The following is a 19073-nucleotide window of genomic DNA, read 5'->3' on the forward strand; positions in this document are numbered from 1 at the left end:
ACTGTATAATCAAAAAGTAAGACAGAACTTTCCATAAGCAATCTATAGCCTACTAAGGGAAGCAGATTTCCTTCATTTTTTTTCTTTCAACACAGGTTTAATAAATCCTTGAATTGGTACTCTGTGCCTGTTATTTGATTAGGCAGTAGGGATAATAAATAAAAATATAGGATAACTAGGATATAGGATGTCTATCCCCAATCTGAGACAAGCAAAAAAAAAAAAAAAAAAAAAAACACCAAAATTTTTACATTATTTAAGTAATTGTTTTAACAAGGGAAAAATTTACATCTAAATACTAGTGGAAGCACAAGCACCAAAACCTTCCTGCAGAAGTTAAAAAAGGCCTCATGGAGACCAAACAGCTATCACTTGGAGTAGTAACAGCAAGAGTAGCAGAACACACAAGGCACAAACGGAGCACAGGTCAGTAATAGGTGTAATTTATTTGTACACTTGAGAGTGGAGTTGGAAATATATACCTTTACACCTTTTTATAGCTCTTTCATTACCTTCCCTAATGCCTGTACATTCAGAATAGGTTTCCAGCTAATGTTGTTCAAATTAAGTACCTAATGCCAGATAAAATGGAAAGAATACAGATGATATAGGTTTGAATACTAACTTTGATATTTTATACCTTATAACCTTAGATAGTTATATTAGCTTCCTGATCTATTATCTGAAAATAGGAATAATGTTCCCTCCCATACTGAGGGGGTTTTGCGACTATTATCTGAACTAACTGCTAAAAATTCTAGCACAGAGTCTGTGTGTATAGAGGGCTCTCAAGTAATTACTATTGCTTTTATTATTTTAATATAGTTTTATGATTACATTTCATTTATTTAAAACGTTTTTCCATTTTCATGATTTAAATGAAAGCATCAAGAAATATATATATATATAATTACCCATCAATATAATAATGGTAATTCTTCAGCATTTAAAACGACTGGTTTATAAACGTGTCTACGTTTATTTTACCACACTTGCAGGTAATATAAAGTTAATCTGATTTTATACTTACGGACATTGATAGTTAAGAGTATTTTTTGTTTGCTTGTTTTATTTTGATAATCTTCTTATCAAAACACTTGAGGTAAGCAAGTGTTCACCCCCTATTCTGTGCTTTATTGATGGGAACTTATCACCCAAAGCAATTCTAATCATGTAGATAAGTAAAGGTATTGATTGGTTTGGCCATGGCCCAAGCATAGTTCAAGTTGAAAATTGTTTTCCCAAGTGCCCAGAGCTCATTTGGCTATTGCCTCAAGACTTTTTATGCATAATTAATCAGGGGGAAAGTTGGGGAGAGCAGGGCAGAATGAGAGTATTGACCAGCCTCACTACCGCAGCTCCAACAGAAGCATTATTTCTGGCCCCTTTAAGCTGTCACAGTGTCAGAGGCATGAACGATAGTCACGACAGTATTATTAGATGGAGCAAGACAGCAGCTATAGTGCTTGATTCAGGCCACCATGCCCTTTATCTAGGGGACGAAGGACTGGAAGTTATCATGTCTTTTGTTCAAAATATTAGTTTGTAAATTTGTTACAGGAATTTTAAGGAAACCTAATAGTATACTAATCCTTTTTTAAAATGCCTTAAAATAGGAAATATGTATACATACACGTATATACCATAAACTGCCTCAGAATTTAAAATTTACGAGTGCAAAGCTTACATACTAAGATGAACCATTCTCTCCCAGGTGTTTGGTTAAATATACTACCTGTCAGAAAATCATAGAATAAACAAATAGAAGAAAATAAAGCATTCATTTCTCACAGTATAGTTTTCAGTTCTTTGGTTATACCCTCAGATATCACTGCTGTCACTCTCCTTCATCAGTGTCCTCTCTTGTTACTCAATCTATTATAGGCCTTCAGGTTTTAGTTGAACTCACCAGCACTTAATACTGTTGACCACTGTTTCCTCTAGGAAGCACTACTTCTCAGGGCTCAGTCTCCCGTCTCCCACCCGCCATGGTTTTCCTCTTCTCTCTCTGGCCCTTCCTCTGAGAGTTTTTCCAGGCCCCTCTTCCTCTACCCCAACTAGCCGTATGAGTGTGCCTCAGGCTTTGTCCCATTATACTCTCCTCTTCTGCCTCTATTCCCTGAGTATTCTCCCCAGGCAATTTCATCCACTCCCGTGGCATCAATTATCCTGTATGTTTCTAAAAGCTATATACATGCCTAGTATGCAAAGAGTTTTGTTTTGTTTTGTTTTTTAATACCAAGGGAAATTCTAGAATTCCAAGATTGAGTTCCTAAGACTGACTCTTCCCCCTTCCCTGTATATTGACATAATTTTCAGTCCGTCCTCCCTAACTTGCTGTGCTGTCATCTCTGGGCATTTATATTTGCTCTTGGAGGAGGTTTGCCGCCATTCTCTCCTTTCCTCCCCTACAATTTTTTGTTATTTCAACTCATACTGATCCCATAAGCCTTTTTTGAGCCTTCCTCCCCACTTCCTCTCTTTAAGGAAATATGTATTTTTATATTTGTTTAATTCTGTCTTTCTTCCTCATTAGATTGTAAGCTCTATGAGGAAAGGGACCATGCTGATGTACACTGAGCACGTTATCTGATACACAGGATACACTTCAGTAGTTTTAAAATTAGAATTTTGTGTTATAGTTGAGCATATGGTCAATATAGGGAGTCATGGGGCTCAGGATATAATCACTGACTTGCACCTTTTGAAGGAAGAGTGTACACAAGGGAGGCTCCAGGGAGAACCCAGAGACCGTAGCATTTGATTTTAAAATAGTCTTCAGTACAGGTAAGAGGAATGGGCATTAAAGTTTGTTTGTTTTTTTAAAATATTTTCATTAGGACTTACCATATATACATACACACATATATATATTTATACACATTATATGTGTATATATAGATACACTTGATATCAACAAAGAGTTACCTAAAATCCGCAGAATGGAGGCTGTGATAGACTTTAAGGGTAAATCCCAGTAGCACTGCTGAGTTTTTGTTCGGCTTGTCTTTATCTCCTCTTCTGGGTCTGACTGTCATATTTTGTTTCTGTACCTCAAAAGAGATGATGTTAGACCTTTATCAGTTGTAGAGGGAAACATCCAACCTTAACAAATATTTAAGGAGTCCCTTTTGTAGGTATAATACACGGGAACATGCTGTGGAGAATGAAGAAGAGACTAGTGTAGCCCCTGCCCGGAGCTGTAGTGATCAGTGTCAAAGGTGGGATGGAGCAGTAGATAGCAAGTTTATTTTTCTAAAAAGGGAAATCACACTCCCTAATATAGAAAAATATTTTATTCTGTGCCTCACCTTCTGGTGACCTGATGGCCCTGAGAAAGACCAAAGCATTTGATTTTAAAATAGATACTTCCTTTTAAGAGTTAGTCTTCAGTACAGTTAAGAGGAGTAGGAGCTAAAGTTTTTTATATTCTCATTAAAACTGTACCTTATTCTCATATATACATAAACTTGGTATCCACAGAGAGTTACATACCATCCACAGCATGGAGGCTGTGATAGACTTTAATTAATTCCTAGGTGAAATTAGTATGCATTACATTTTAGAGAAACAAAACACACAAACCGGCTAATCAAAATGTTCAGCTAACAGAGCTGGGGCTTTTTTCATTAGTTGTATTGTCTCGAATTTCATCACTGCAACAGCTGGCTTCTTGTCAATTTATAGTTTGGACCTTTACATCAAACAGCAAAAAATTAATTACAGGAAAAGAAATCCCAATAGGAATTTCGCGCTTAGAGATTTTTCACAATTAACCAGGCATGAATGGTGCTGTTTACAGAGGAAATGGAAAGGGAGAAAAGGAACTGCGTAGAATTTTCTAGAAGCATTAATTAACCATAGCAATGTTAGTCACTTGCTTCCCTGTGTTTGTTTTAAAGTTGTTTAGCTAAAGCTTTCAGCCTTCTCGTTTCTGGAAGCATCCACTTCTGTTACTATATTGAATGCAATGAATCGTGGCCTGAACTGTGAGTTTTCTTACAAAATGTCCCAAGTGACAGCTCAAAAAATTACCATCCTCCCTTCATTTTGAAACGAGTACCATCCTGTGTATTACATTAGTGATCATAATTATAATTTAATGAGCAGGAAGAGCATGCTTTGATGGTTAGTGCCAGGTTACTTGTAATGCATATTTTGGACTTGGAAGTCTTGTTCTCAGGAGTCACACTCATTGCCTCTCTGCACTAGAGTCAGTTTAAATGTGACTTTTCTAAGCCTCTTATCTATTGAGTAAACCAGCTGAAGATTTTTAAAATGCTTTCCTCAATTTAGGCTTCTACATTTTTTTTTCTTTTTTATGAAGCTTAGAAACCCTTACTTGTGTTTCATTCTTCTAGTTCCTAACATTCTAATACAGTGAGTAGTTCTTACCCTTTTTAAGACTCAGACGCCTGGAGCATCTGAAGAACACCTTTGTCTCCTCAGAAAAATGCACAGATGAACATACATACAACATTTTGCATAAAATATCAGGAGTCGGTAGGAAAGCATGAACCCCAGGTTATAAACGCCTGTTGCTTTCACTGAGGAATGTATACATATATTATGTATGCATGTAAACATAACATATTTATATATAATTTAGAAATATATATACACACATATTTTTTAATTTGGTTAAATTAAAATGCTGATTCAGATCATGTGTTCCCTATTCCATCAAGTTATCTGTACTAAAACAAATCAGTTACCTTCTTTGCCATTACCTGAATAAATTTAGATTTCTTATCCATCTTTATATACAGCAGGCCTTACTTATAAGCTTATTTGGGTGGGCATGTTTCACTGTACTGTCTCAAGTGCTGCCACATTTCCTAAGTAATCTGTAGACCATAGCTGAGAAGAACATTCTTAACTTGTTTTAATGATAATATTTTTCTTCATTAGCTTTGTGAGCTGAGAACTAGTGTAAGATACTAACGGGCATTTTCCACTTTTCTCTTTTCAGTCTGAGAATGGTTCACTGTTATCCAAGGTCACTTTGAAAGTCTTTCTGCGATTTGCTTCCATTTATTTTATGCTTGTGTTTACAGTTTTGAACCAAATATGAAATTTAATGTTGCATTTGTCTATATTAAACTTAATTTGCCCCTTGTCAGATCATTTACAACAGAGATAACATTCAAAAGCCACTCTGTAAAATGTTTTGTCTGCAATCACTAATGGAATTTTTCTGTCTATTTCTTTGTTGTATGCAACTTTCTATATCTTTCAATTTAAAAAGAAGCCTCTCCAGGAGATTTTTCAGAGAATATAAATTAGTCTCTAATAGAGATTAATAAATTATTCTCTAATAGAATAGGGTCTTCTTCATGTCATATTTTTTTAAACAGTTCTTTCTTCTAACTCAGAAGTTTAATTTCATATTCCATATTATGTAAGTATGCTTATTGGAATGTTCTTTAAAGTAGTGACATACAAAATCCTAAATTGGATTATGATACCAAACATTTTTACCACTTTCATCTTTTTCTTATATTTTTTCCAAGTACTTAATTTGCCCTCATGTAATAAATTTTCTTCTTAATAGTTAATAATTTTAGATGTTATTGAAAAGATAAATGAACGTTTAAGATCAATGTATGTTAGAAGGCACTAAAATGAAGTCTTAAATTTAAGTAATAAAAAGTACTTTTAAAGTAGAAACTTAAACATATACATTAAGGAATATAATTTGTGTGTGTGTTAAACATTATTTTGAGAAACAATTTACTACCTTGTGCCTGTGTCTTCAAATAATTAGCAATGTTCAAAACTTGGGAAATGTTTTCTCTTAGAATCCTATCTGCTATTTACCTTTTGAACCAGTATTTTACTTATTCAGTTAATGTTAGGGAAATATCAGACAAGTGTACAGAGATGCATTTATAAGACTGGCCTTTCTTTATAATACTAGAATATTAGAAAAAGCCAAAATGACTAACATGAGGAAAATAGTTAAATAAAATTGCATTTTATGCACAAAATGGAATATAGTCATGGTGATAATATACTTATTAACATGGAAAGTGTTTATATTAAAATTCAAAATAGTATATAATATATCTACCTTTTTTCAAAACTAGTTGTAAGTAGGTAGGTAGCTAAGATAGATAGATAAATAGATAGATGGATATGTATATAAGTATAGGTATGGATATAGATAGAGATATATATAGCTATTCTTATAGATATAAATAAAAATAAATAAAATATTTATCAACAGGGAAACAGTGATGTCATTTCACTTGGGCTGCTATAATGAAATGCCAAAGACCAGGTAGCTTATAAACAATAAAAGTTTATTTCTCAAAATTTCTGGAGACTAGGGGTCTGAGATCAGAGTGCCAGCATGGTTGAGAGAGAGACCTTTTCCAGGTCATAGACTTCTAGTCATATCCTTTTTTTTTTTTTTTTTTTAGTCATAACCTTTTGTGGTGGAAGGAGAAAGGGAGCTCAGTGGAGTCTCATATTTATAAAAGCGCTAATCACTTTCATAAGGCCTCTACCCGCATGACCTAAACACCTTCCAAAGGTCCCACATCCTAAGACCATCATACTGAGGATTAAATTTCAACATATGAATTTGGGGGGGACACTAACACTCAGACCATAGCAAGTGGCTATCTGATAAGATTTCAGATATTGTGTGTGTGCATTTAATTGTGATTTTTAAAAATAATATATCAGTACGTTACTTGTACAATAAAAATAATAAAAGAAAATATAACACTATAATAATAGTAGCTAAGATTTATTGAGCTACATATTTTGTCTTGTACTCTTCTAAATAATTTGCATCTGTTACTTCATTTCATTGTAATTGTGCTACTCTTCAATCGTTTACTCTGTAGATCATAAGGATGTGAATTTTCATGGTAGAATGTTCAAATAAATGATAATAATGTAATTTCACATTGTATCAGTTTTTTAATGGAGTCCATGAATCCTTGAGGCTCTGTGTGTGTGTGTGTGTATCTGTTTCTGGGGAGCAGGTAGTTAGCTTTTAATCAGATTATGAGATGTATGAGATTACACCAGGTTATGAGAGTATGTAATGAGATTACACCATTCAATTCTGTACTGATAAAAACTAGGCTTCCAAGGAGGGATACTAAGAGAGAAGCTAAACTATACACTGGAGAAAAATTTATGTTTTTACCTCATTAGTCTACCTTGAGGCAGATAGAAAAGATGGCAAGCAACAGAAATTGTGACCTGGGTCACATTTTCAAGAAGACTGGGAAGAAATTAGGAGATGAGGAGGTCCTCAAATGCCAGGAGTGTTTCAACCAGAACTGAGCTTTAGTTTTAGAAGGTTGTCTAAAATGTTAATTTTAGGTGGAATATAATCATCTGTATACTAAATATATACTATAAAAATATATGCTCTATAGCATAATATATACAATATATAGCATATATATGTGTGTATAATATATAGTATAACTATAAATAACCCCTGAGAGCTTGTTCAGGGGTTGCAGGATGAACATGTAGTAGGAATAATGAAGGAAGAGTGTAGAGAGGGGATTCCTAACATAGCAACCTGATTTGCCCGATCAATCTGGGTGTCTTGTAGCAAAATTACTTTCACAGTCAATTCTGCCTTTTAAGATCTAAAATAGATAATTCAAAGAACATTAATACTTGGCTTAGGGAAATGTGTTTGTATTATTGAATATACGAATAAACGCATCAGCGTAAAATTTCCACACTCTAAAGAGAAGAATAATGTTGTACCATGAAACCAAGTGAAGAAGAGCCAAATAGCTGCCATGAATTCATCCCGGTTGCTTGTATGTCTGCTGCAGAGTTGGGCTGGTCAGTTCCCTCCTCAGAATGATGGGAGCCAGAAATTTTAGGTTTATAGTAACTCTCACTTATTGGCTTTTATGTCATTCTTTCCTGAGCAACGTCAGTAATGAGTGTGTAATGTAAAAGCTGCCAGACATTGAAAACTTTAGCTGCCAGACCCTGTACCAAGTGCCTTACTTACCTTGTTTGAACCTTAAAAGAGCTTTTATGAAACTTGTTATCCTATTTTACAGATGAGGAAACTGAGTCCCGGAGAGATTCAATTGCCTAAATTCATGTTTCTCAAAAATGTCCTCATTGGAATTAAAATCCATGCAGCAGGCAGTCATCAAATCCTGTTATTTCCACCTCAAAAATGCCATTCTTTTCCCCATTCCCACTGCATCTGGTCATCTCTCTGTTTTTTTTTTTTTTTTGGCCGCGCCGTGCGGCTAGTGGGATCTTAGTTCCCCAACCAGAGATCGAAACTGGGCCCTTGGCAGGGAAGGTGCAGAGTCCACTGGACCACCAGGGAACTCCCCTGGTTATTTCTTATCTTATACTTTGAATTCCATGTTAGCTTTCCTACCATTCAGCTATTTCCAATATCCAGTGTCTCCTCCACATTGTATTTACCAGAGATACTTTAATAAAAACACATTTGAGCTTTGCATCCTCCTACTTAAAAGTAGCTTAAGGTTTAAAGATTATAAGGCCCATCCTAATCTAGCTTCACCCTGCCTGTCTCACCTCTTCTCCTCACCACAAGCCCTACTTCATGGCTAAACCAAACTCCTTACTGCATCTCACCTTCTCACTCAACACATTTGCACATCATTCCATTATCTTGGAATCTCTGTCCACATATGAGAGTTTGGTCAATTTTTGCACTATATTTCCATGGTATCTGCTTCTAAGCAATACGGGAGAGTGGTAACCAAGAGTGAGGGTGCTAAAATCAAACTGTCTGGGCTCATAGGCCCCACTACTTAATAACTCTCTGTGCCTCAGTTTCCTTACCTATAAAACTGGGACAATAATAGTAACTACTTCAGGGTTGTTGAAAATGAAAGGAATTAATTCATGTGCAATGCTTAGAATAGTGCCTGGCAAATAATAAGCCAACATTAAGCTCTTGTTGCTGCTTCTACTATGATAATCATGCTGGCAGTGATATAACAATCTCCCCCCAAAAAGGCCAAAGAAATTGCTTATTAATACTGGAGTCAACTCAGAGATTCATGGTCATACCAAAATAAAAGTATTTTGCCTATAGAGAGCTTGGATCCGGCTTGTAGGCTACTATACTTTAGCTACCCTATGGCATTTCTGGTCTCTCCTAAATTCCCAACTAGTTGAAATCCCATTAGTACTAGGATATATAATTTTCTCCAGACTGGCAGTACCTTCATTATCAGCAATGAGTATGCTGGACTACAATTCTGGAGGTGCATCTTTTTGCTCATTGAATGCATGACGGAGCAAGCTATGCCATGGGTTCCCCATGGGCTGATGTGAATCAGGCTCCATACCTAGGCAGGCCTCCTAAGTGTAGCAGAGGGAAGTTCCCGTATCACTTTAAGACACCATAAAGTAAATAAAGGCCCGCGGAGTTAGAAATCTGGTTCCCTCCTCTGTCACGTAGCAGACAACAATATAAGAAATATCGTTTAGACTGAAATACTCGAATTAAGGAAAATTTTTGCAGACACTTTAATTTTTATGAAGCTGCTACAGACATATTTGGATGTTATTTTTATTTTGATGACTGTAGTCCTGAAAAGTTAAATGTAAATTGCAGTGTTTCTTAGCAGAATTTACCATTTAAAGCAACTCTGCAGTAAATCATTTTGAATCACATCATAGCTTGTTAGTGTTTATTTATTAGAATATTAATATGCTAGCTTCTTTTCTGCCATTCTTTTTTATTGAAGTATAACTGACCTAGCATTACATTAGTTTCAGATGTACAACACAATGACTCAGTATTTGTATATATTGCAAAATGATCATCCAGTCAGTCCAGTTAAAAGATCCATCACCCTACATAGTTACAAACATTTGTTTTTTCTTGTGATGACATGTCTCAAGATCCTCTCTCCTAGCCAACTTTCAAATATGCAATGCAGTATTATCAACTATAGTCACCATGCTGTACATTACATCCCCATATTTTTTTAATTTTTATTTTATAACTGGAAATTTATATCTTTTGACCCTCTTCACCCATTTGCCCAACCCCCCACCCCTACCTCAGGCAACTACTGGTCTGTTCTCTGTATCCGTGCGCTTGTTTTTTGTTTGCTGGTTGGTTGCTGTTATTGTTGTTTTCAGACTCCACATATCAGTTAGATCGTACAGTATTTGTCTTTTTCTGTCTGACTTATTTCACTTAGCAACTATTTACCTTAAAGTAGGACACACTTGTGTCAGCTATGGTACTTTCCAACTCAAAGGAGAAATCTGTGGCTTAGAAAATTGCAGCATTAAAGTGGCAAATGTCAGTAAATTTTGGAAAGTAGTGTTTAATTTTTAGGAGGAAAAAAAAAGAAGCCATAAAATAGAAATCTAACCTGGGGAAAACAATAGGAGCCAGTCTATTAGACCACTAATATCTAAATTTGATTTTCAGAAGGAAGAATGTATAATATGTAGGTGTTACTATTTTATTTCATTTTTAAAGTGTATCGGGTTTCTGGTTCTCATCATTATAATGAGAAATAATATCAAATGGGTTCCCAACGAAGTGTCCCAGCCGTACACACACACACATTTAAGTTAAAGATATATGTCTAATGGTGGCACATGGACCTGAGAAAGGGATGGGGAAAATGAATAATAAAAGTGATGACTTGGGTTTCTGAAGCACCTGAAGTTTAAAACGTACTTGCCTGATGTGATGAGTTAGAAAGAACTTTGGATTTTAATGAGAAGAACTAAATTTTAACGGTTGCTTTTCTAGTTATTATTCATGTGAGGTTGGGCAAATCCCTTAACTGTCTAGAGCTTTGGATTTCTCATCTGTGAAATGGATATAATAGAGAGTTCCTTCGAGGATCAAAAAATAATGTACATACAGCCTTTGGAAATTGCAAAGCGTTGTACAGATTTCAGAGATTATAGAAATAGAGATCTCAAAAATTACCCCGAGATTTCAGAGATTATTTCAGAGATGAAATAAGAAGTATGACAGAGATACTGTTCTCAGTTTGTGCATGAGGAAAATGAGATGTAGAACAAGGAATGTGTGACCAGGCTAAAACTGTGCCCTGGGCTTTTGAGTCCAAATACTGTCGGTACTGCATGCTAGACTATGCTGTTTCTAAGCCAGGGTTGTGCATCATTTATAGGGCACAGCTATAGTAAATTATAACCTAAACTGATTTCAAAGACTTTAAAAATACAATTATTAAGTTATCTTAATAAGAAATGTTAATATTACCAGGTGATGTTTATTTTCAAATGCAGGTAATGAATTTGGGCATCCTGAATGGTTAGACTTCCCAAGAAAAGGAAATAATGAGAGCTACCATTATGCAAGAAGGCAGTTTCATTTAACTGATGATGACCTTCTCCGCTATAAGTTCCTAAATAACTTTGACAGGGATATGAATAAATTAGAAGAAAGATGTCATTGGCTTTCAGCTCCACAGGTAAGCTCTTTACTCTAAATGTTATGTTTTAGTCACCAGTGTTGTACATGCTTAGAATGGCAATTGATTTAAATCTATATGCAGATCTTTTAAACAGCATTTTATTATTCAGTGTGTAGTGCCCTGTGACATACTTCAGGTTGTCAAAACATGTTACTGAAGTCTCCCCAATAGATAATGAAAATCTTAAACATAATTCCCTGCTTCCATTCCTGGTTAGCTTGTCGTTGTTGTTTAAATTTAGTAATTTTTATTTCAATTGGTTAAAATAAATGACAAAAGCTCCGCATGGAATCCACTTTGGAAATTGCTGTGGAAATATCTTGTTTTGACTATTTTTCTTTATATAAATAATTATGCTGTCATAAAGAAACTGCTTTGACAACATGGAGATTTCTTTATTCCTTTTTTTCCTTCCTTTACTGGTCTCTTAACTTGTCATTTCAATAGATGCCATTATACCTGCGTGCTGTTTTGTATTTTTCATGAGCCTGACTCTCCTCTGGAATTAAAGTCTCAGTTTTCAATAAGTTTTAGAAAATGTAATTAACAGGTTCAGATTTTATACAGCGGTTTTTTTTCCCTTGCAAAAATTAGCATATAATATGTGTTACTTATAATCCATTTACTTTCTACTGGTGCTGTTTGAAATTACTGTTGATGTGTTTTTACTTTGGTGTCTCTGATTTTTTTTTAATGGTTGAACAAAGGTACTTATATTTTCAGTAAGATTGGCTACATGACACAAACGCCCTAATCGCATTTATTAGTAGCGCTGATTCCAGAAGAGAGAGCAAAATGATACTCCTTTTCAATAGGAACAATGTTGAATACCAAAAGGCATGCTGTTTGCTCTAGAGCCTTAGCTCACATTTCTAAATTACCAAGAGTGGCGCTGCTGACATGCATGGAAATGAGTCCTCTCAGAGCTGGGGCTGGAAGAGGGTAGGGTTGAAAGAACAAAGCCTTCTCACTACCTACTGTAAAATGTGGTGTATAAAATAAGAGGGCTTGTAGATGTTGTAATTCCTTTTCAGACTTTCTCTATTATTAGACAAAAAAAAAAGTATACTGTGAAGGACCCTTGGTTGTTTTTGAATCTGACAAAGTCGTGCAATAATGTAAAGTTCTTAAGAAAACTACAACTTCAGAAATCTGGGTATAATAACAATGTTACATCATATTTTGAAAAGTAATTTTATATACCTTACCTCATTAATCTAAGGACTAAAACAAAAGTCTTAAAGAAAATTCACTTATAAGTAGATCTAATACACACATACACACACACACACACAGATGCTTTATGTATAGCACAGGTGCTATATTTTTACCTAGAACCTAAGCCAAAGCTCTAATCCTCTGTCTGTGCTTTGTTTGAAGTTGGCAAGTTGCTGGTGAGATTTTTATACTCCTTAAGCAATTTTTGAGACTGCTGTTGGCCTAGAGTTTGATAGGGCAAGATTGCAACATGTTCAAAAAATATAACATGCTAGAATTTTCATTTTTGGCTTAATAACTAACAAGGCTGTTAATAAAGACAAAAACAAGTTTTTTGTAAAGAATTTACTTGTAACAGCATCTGGGTATTATTTAAATGTATTATGTATGTTAATTCTTGCAGGCCCATGTTAGTGAAGAGCATGAAACCAATAAGATCATTGCTTTTGAGAGAGCAGGCCTTCTTTTTGTTTTCAACTTTCATCCAAGCAACAGCTACACTGATTACCGACTTGGAACGACAGTGCCAGGAAAATATCCTTTTTGTTGTCAATGAATATGGCTGTCTGCATTCAATTTTTTTATTGCATCATAGAGCATCAGAAAAACTAATGCTGATCTTGGTGACAGTAGCTCTCAGTTTCTTCATCTGAAAAATCAGGGATGTAAAATAGTTGATAAATCTTTGCTTAATTCAGTTACACTAAATTAACCCTAAACTCCATTCTGGCTCTAAAAAGTAAGATTTTTTAACATTTTATTAAGTAATATTTTAATCCAATATGTAGTATAGGATTAATATACTATTAATATACTATTAGTAGTATAGGAGATAACTGTTGTTTCTCTTTATGAAAATATTTTGTAAGTCGCCCCTGAGAATTGTCTCCTTTCCCCCTCTCTACTGAGTGAGCAAGTAGACAGTAGCTGTAAAGATAGCTTCCTTCCCCTTTCTTTTTCCTGTCTCCTAAAATACAGGACATAGCTCACTTTTGTGGGCCTGAATTGGTAAGGAATCAGGGCATGGGAGGTGTAAGCAAAGGAAATAATAGGGAGAATGTTTTGATATTGTCTGTACATTCATTTACTCGTCCATTCATTCATTTCACAGATATTTACTAAGCATCTATTTATTGAACACCTGCATGCCAGCCCTGTGCTAGGTGCTGGAAATACAGGAATTTCCTGGCAAATAGTCACTGCCCTCATTGAGCTTTTAAACTGGTGAAGAAGACAAACATTAATAATTGTAAGTGTGATCATTGTTACAAAGTGAAACCTGCTGTGTATTTTAAAGAGATTATGGCTTACCCAATCCATGGGAAAAAGCGACAGATTCAGGATCTAGCAACAAACCAGCACAGATTTTTAAACAGGCAGTAGAAAGAATGTGTTCTTCCCCTGAAGCCCTAACAATGATTAATGTCTGCCACCTGAGCGAGATGCCGGATGCCAGCATGAAGTCCTGCACGTCAGGGTGTCTCTAGCTACAGTAAGAGAAACCCCCTATTTGACTGGCTCAAACAATAAGGAAAATGCATTTTGCCAAACAATGAAAGCCCTGAGGCAGGGGGACCCCAGCACTGTGACAATATCATCAAGTTCCCTGGTCCGTTGGCCTTTCTGCTTTTAACTCCCAGGGTGCCAGCAGTGTCCAAAGGCACCTGGTAGAGTTGCAAGATAACAGCCATGGTTCCAAATGTCACCTTCAGACACAACAAAAGGCAAATAGATTTGTGTCTTTTTTCAAGAATGAAGTCACTTTAGCAGATTTCCGTTTGTATCCCGTTGACCAGAATTCAGTCCCATATCCCCAGAGAGGTGTCTAGGGAGGAGAATGCTATCGTCATGATCAGGAATTACCCCTGAGGCTCCAGGAAGTGGCCTCCTTGGTGAAGCGGTTGCCCAGACAGCATGTTTCTTGGCGGTAAGGAGTAAAGGGCCATACTGTCTGGTAAGTAGCCTGTGGCACCTGTGCTGCTCAGTGACATTGAGGGTCGTGAAGGATGTTCCCTGTCTTCTACCCCAACCCTCCCAGATCACCATCCCACAGGACATCAGAGCATTTGGGAGGGAAGGCTATCGCTGTGACTAATAGCCTAACTCTGCCCCAGTTAACACAGAGAATGCTCAGGCAATGGAAATCAGTGTAATGAGGTTGTCTGCACTAAAGAAGAGCTGTACTGTTCAGGAGGCAAATGTTCTCACCATCTCCATGAAGAAATGCAAACAGATGCTAGACATGTAGCAACTCATACATAAGCCTTCTCAGCTACAAACTGCTAAAGTAATACCCCTGGACTAAATCCTGCTATATCTAATAATGTCATATAATCAAACCATAATTTTGATTATTATCAAACCAAAATGCAATTACAGAGCACTTGTGGTCTATTGCAGTGTTTGTTAGTTAAGTACTGCCCTTGACCCTAAGTGGGGAAGAAGAGATGTACAAAACCAATTTAAGATGTAAGGCGTAATGCAGTAAAGGGGATGGGGCAGGAATGTTCCACAAACTTATCCTCATGTTTAACAGAGGATAAGTAAAAGAAAAATAAATAAATATGAGAGAGAGAGAAAAAAAAAAATGGAGATTGATTGATTGATTGAAAAGGAAAAGACTTTTAAGCCTGGATGGGGGAGGGAGAGAGAGAGAGAGATGATTGGTGGACCGATTGATTGATTAAGAAAAGACGTTTAAGCCTGGACCTTGAGAAATGGATAAAATTGTAGAAAAAACTGAGGAAGTCTATTCCAGCTGTTGGAAATCATAGACTATCCTTAGATAATGGACAGTACCATAGATTAACTGGAGAATGGTGACCCTAGGGAGAAGTACTCAGAGATAAAACTGAAAAGATAGATTGCCATCACATAATAGAATATTTTAATGCCTTATTAATTAGTTTAGGCTTTTTTCTATAGTTTCATAGTGAGTCACTGAAGGGTTTGGGCTAGGGAGCTACTTGATAAGAATGTACGCATTTGGAAAAGTTCTCATGTATCCAGGGTGTTAGCTTTTATGAGGAGAGAGGTTGGAAGTACAGATATCAATTATGAAAAATGGAAGTACACGTAAAAGATAATTAGGGTATGAACTAAAGTAATGTCCATAGGCTAGAAAGAGGTATATGAAGCGCTTTCTTGCAGTGAAAGGACTCAGCAGTTGTTTGGACATGGGGTGTAGAAAAGAAGATACAAGGTTTCACTTTGAAGAGTGAGAAGAATGGTAGTAGTATTATGACTGAGGACAGCAAAGCAAGGAGGAGTAACCAGTTTGGGGAATAGAAAATATGAATTTAATTTAGCATCACTGACAAATGGAAATACATGGAATTTCAATGATGATGTCTGTCTAGGAGAAAAATCTTGGCTCAAGCTGCTTTGATCTCCTATCTGAAGTCTGTGTAATTTAACAAATATTATTAAATGAAAATATATATAGTAACATAGTATATTTTACTAAGTAAAAGCCACCCCAAAAGTTAATTTTGTTTAATGATACAAAGTTACACTGTACATGAAAGTCTAGTTTGGTTTTGGTAAACCTTGCCACAAATTGAATCTTTTGAAATTTAGCAATTTGTTTAAACGCCCATAGGCACCTGTTATACAGAAAATTTCTATATTAATAAATACTGAATACTTTACATTAATGACTCATTTCAGAAAATGTACTCATTAAATGTTGTAATGATATACAGATCTTGGAAATTTGGGCCATATCTTTATAGAAGTCATAGTTGCAGCCTTAGTCATCTGTTGCGTCTCTAAGAGAACCTTGAAGAAATATTGTTTGGTTCTTTTACTACAAGGATTTTGTCTTCTACAGATTTGTGCCCGCTTGGACCTTATTTACTCTTGCTGCCTTTCTCATTCCTGTCTTTCTGTCAACAAGCTGTAACTAATTCCTATATGTTATTGCTTCCTCTAAGGACATTTGCATTTTAATAATTTTTGAATACTCAAAAGTATGGAAGACCTAATGGACTAGATATCTAGTAGAATAATTTTTTTTTATAATGAGGGTTTTTTTTTTTTTGAGGAAAGGAAAGCAGAAGAGCATTTCCAACATACCTTAAACCATATTTTCTAATTAGCTATATTAATACTGCCAGCCCTAACTCCTAGCTTGAAATCATAAAAACTTCTGGTTTTTGAAACCCTTTATACTCCAATAACCCAGTTCAGTGCAGAAATCCCACCTATATACTCCTTCACAAATCATAGCAGACATCAGAACACTTTCCAGTCTTAGGAATCTCACTATTTCACAAGGTAAACAATTCAAGTTTTTTGTTTTGTTTTGTTTTTTTTAATATAGCCTTAAATGTAAATGCATGAATTCTGTACTCTGGGGCCAATTCCTGTTCTATATGCCAGCTATTCAAATCAAAAAGGCATTTAACTTGTTCCTCACAGTACCACCTCTCCTTAGTCTACCCTCTTCCAGACCAAATATACCTCTGGTTTCTGTAATAGATTCTTGTGATACTTTCCAGACCTGTTACCATCATGTCTCTCTTATCAAAATCCGCCCAGCATTGTTCACACTCCTCTTCATTGTGTCTCCAGAACTAACAGCAGAATATTCCAGATATGGTCTGGCAAGTATGACATAGAGTGCCCCATTACCTCCTCTTATCTTGAGACTGCTCTCTCGTTAACGGAGTTCAAGTTACATCAGCTTTTCTGGCAGCCATCACATTTTTCACTCATATTTTATTCACTTTCAAATTAAAAGCTTTAGCTTTTCTTTATGTGTATTTGTATTATGTCCTATCTCCCTTATTCTTTATTTATTCAGCTAATTTAACTAAAATTCCAAATTTAACATTGAACATAAAAAACCATTATTTTTTGTCTCTAAACTATTAATAGAGAAGATACAAGAGCACTAGAGTATTAATGTTATGATCGTACCATCTTCCCTAAGCAATAGATAGATCTCTTCTTTCAGCTTCTTGTTGTTTCTAGCTTAGCTTTAACAGTTCTTTTTACTATCCTTAGCATTTTACAAGTCTCATTTCTTTTTGGTCTTTCATCTTTCTGACTTTATTCTTATACCTTTAAACAACATTGTAGTTCAGCATTATAGAATCATTTCAGGTATAGAAAGTACAAAAACATTGGGATTTCTGTGCTGTAGTTTCTGACTTTACCAAAGTGTTCTTCTATGCCACTGGTATTTCCAACTACTGAGCCAGTGAACTGAATACAGATTTTCTCTGTGAAAGATCCACAGAGGCAAGATTGGATGTATTAATCAAGTCAAGAAATTCATCAAATTTTTAATTCCCAGAAAAGCAGGATTTGGTACCAGAACAAATTTAAAGTTTCTAAAGAAGTCATTTGAACTTCCTCTGTCACTATGAAATATAAACCTGCAATAGGCAGCATGTCTGAATTCTTGAGCAGTTCCATTTTTGAACCTGTGTATCCTGTATATCAAATAGCAAGACATCAACTTTCACTCAGATCTCTGTAGCATATGTGCTGACTGTCTTCCCAAGAAACTGTTGTAAGGGGAGCTATTTTGGGGCCAATGCCAGGCAGAACAGAAGCAACGCTTTAAGGATGCTTTTAGCTGTCACTTCAAAATAAGATGATAAATTTGGAAAGCTGAGAGGGTTGTCTGCTTTGTATTACTAAGGTTTTGAACCTGGTCTTCATGGTGATTGCTAAAGGACATAGTATTGTTTCTGCAAAAGGAATCTGTAGCCATATTCTAGAAAACAAAAAAAGTAGCAACAATAAAAACCCTTTGCCTGTGCACTGTCTCCCATTTGTCTTTTTAGCCACTAATCTGCAGTGTAATAATCACCAGCATTCTTTCATACAGTGGATAGCAATGTGGGTGATGCAGGACTGAGACCCAATGTACTTGCAGGTTACATGCTCAGGAAGATAAAATGCATTCTCCTGATGTGGTATATTTGCTTATGATTTTACATTGTTTAGCTGGAGAGAAAGAAAGAAACATAATGCCCTTTTTAGTATCAGAATCATTATTGTATTTCTGTGGTCACATTTGTTCACTTAGACCATTATCAAATCAGCATCGAATCAAAAGGAAAACTGCTAAGCCCCTAAGGACAAACTGCTCTTTCTAATCCATTTTGAATAAAACAAACGATGCTGCCTCATTTTGAGTGACGTAGGGGAGAGCATGGGTGAAGGGGCCCTCTTTTGAGGGCCTTCTGTTTGCTAGCCATTTTTATTAAGTATGTAGTTTAACATTCCCAGGTGCCCCATAAGGTAGGTTGTGTTAGATTCATGTGACAGATCAGGAAACTAGGCCGTTAAGTAACCATCCAACTTCCCTCCAGCACAGGCTGGTGAAGGTTGAGCAGTGTGTTACAAAGCCCGTGTTCTTTCTGTTAGACCACGGTGCCCCTT

General features: G+C 35.8%; 1 protein-coding gene across 1 annotated transcript in view; it reads left to right on the forward strand.

Annotated features, from left to right (window-relative positions):
* The window catches only part of GBE1 (1,4-alpha-glucan branching enzyme 1), a 275832-nt gene that overhangs the window by 226837 nt on the left and 29922 nt on the right, over window positions 1–19073 (forward strand). Inside the window, exons 13-14 of the mRNA XM_057545311.1 lie at window positions 11269–11453; window positions 13078–13208. Of these exons, the coding sequence (XP_057401294.1) occupies window positions 11269–11453; window positions 13078–13208 (316 nt within the window). The remainder of the gene's footprint in view (window positions 1–11268; window positions 11454–13077; window positions 13209–19073) is intronic.

The sequence above is a fragment of the Balaenoptera acutorostrata genome, chromosome 4 (assembly GCF_949987535.1).
Source record: "Balaenoptera acutorostrata chromosome 4, mBalAcu1.1, whole genome shotgun sequence".
In the NCBI taxonomy this organism is placed as follows: Eukaryota; Metazoa; Chordata; class Mammalia; order Artiodactyla; family Balaenopteridae; genus Balaenoptera; species Balaenoptera acutorostrata.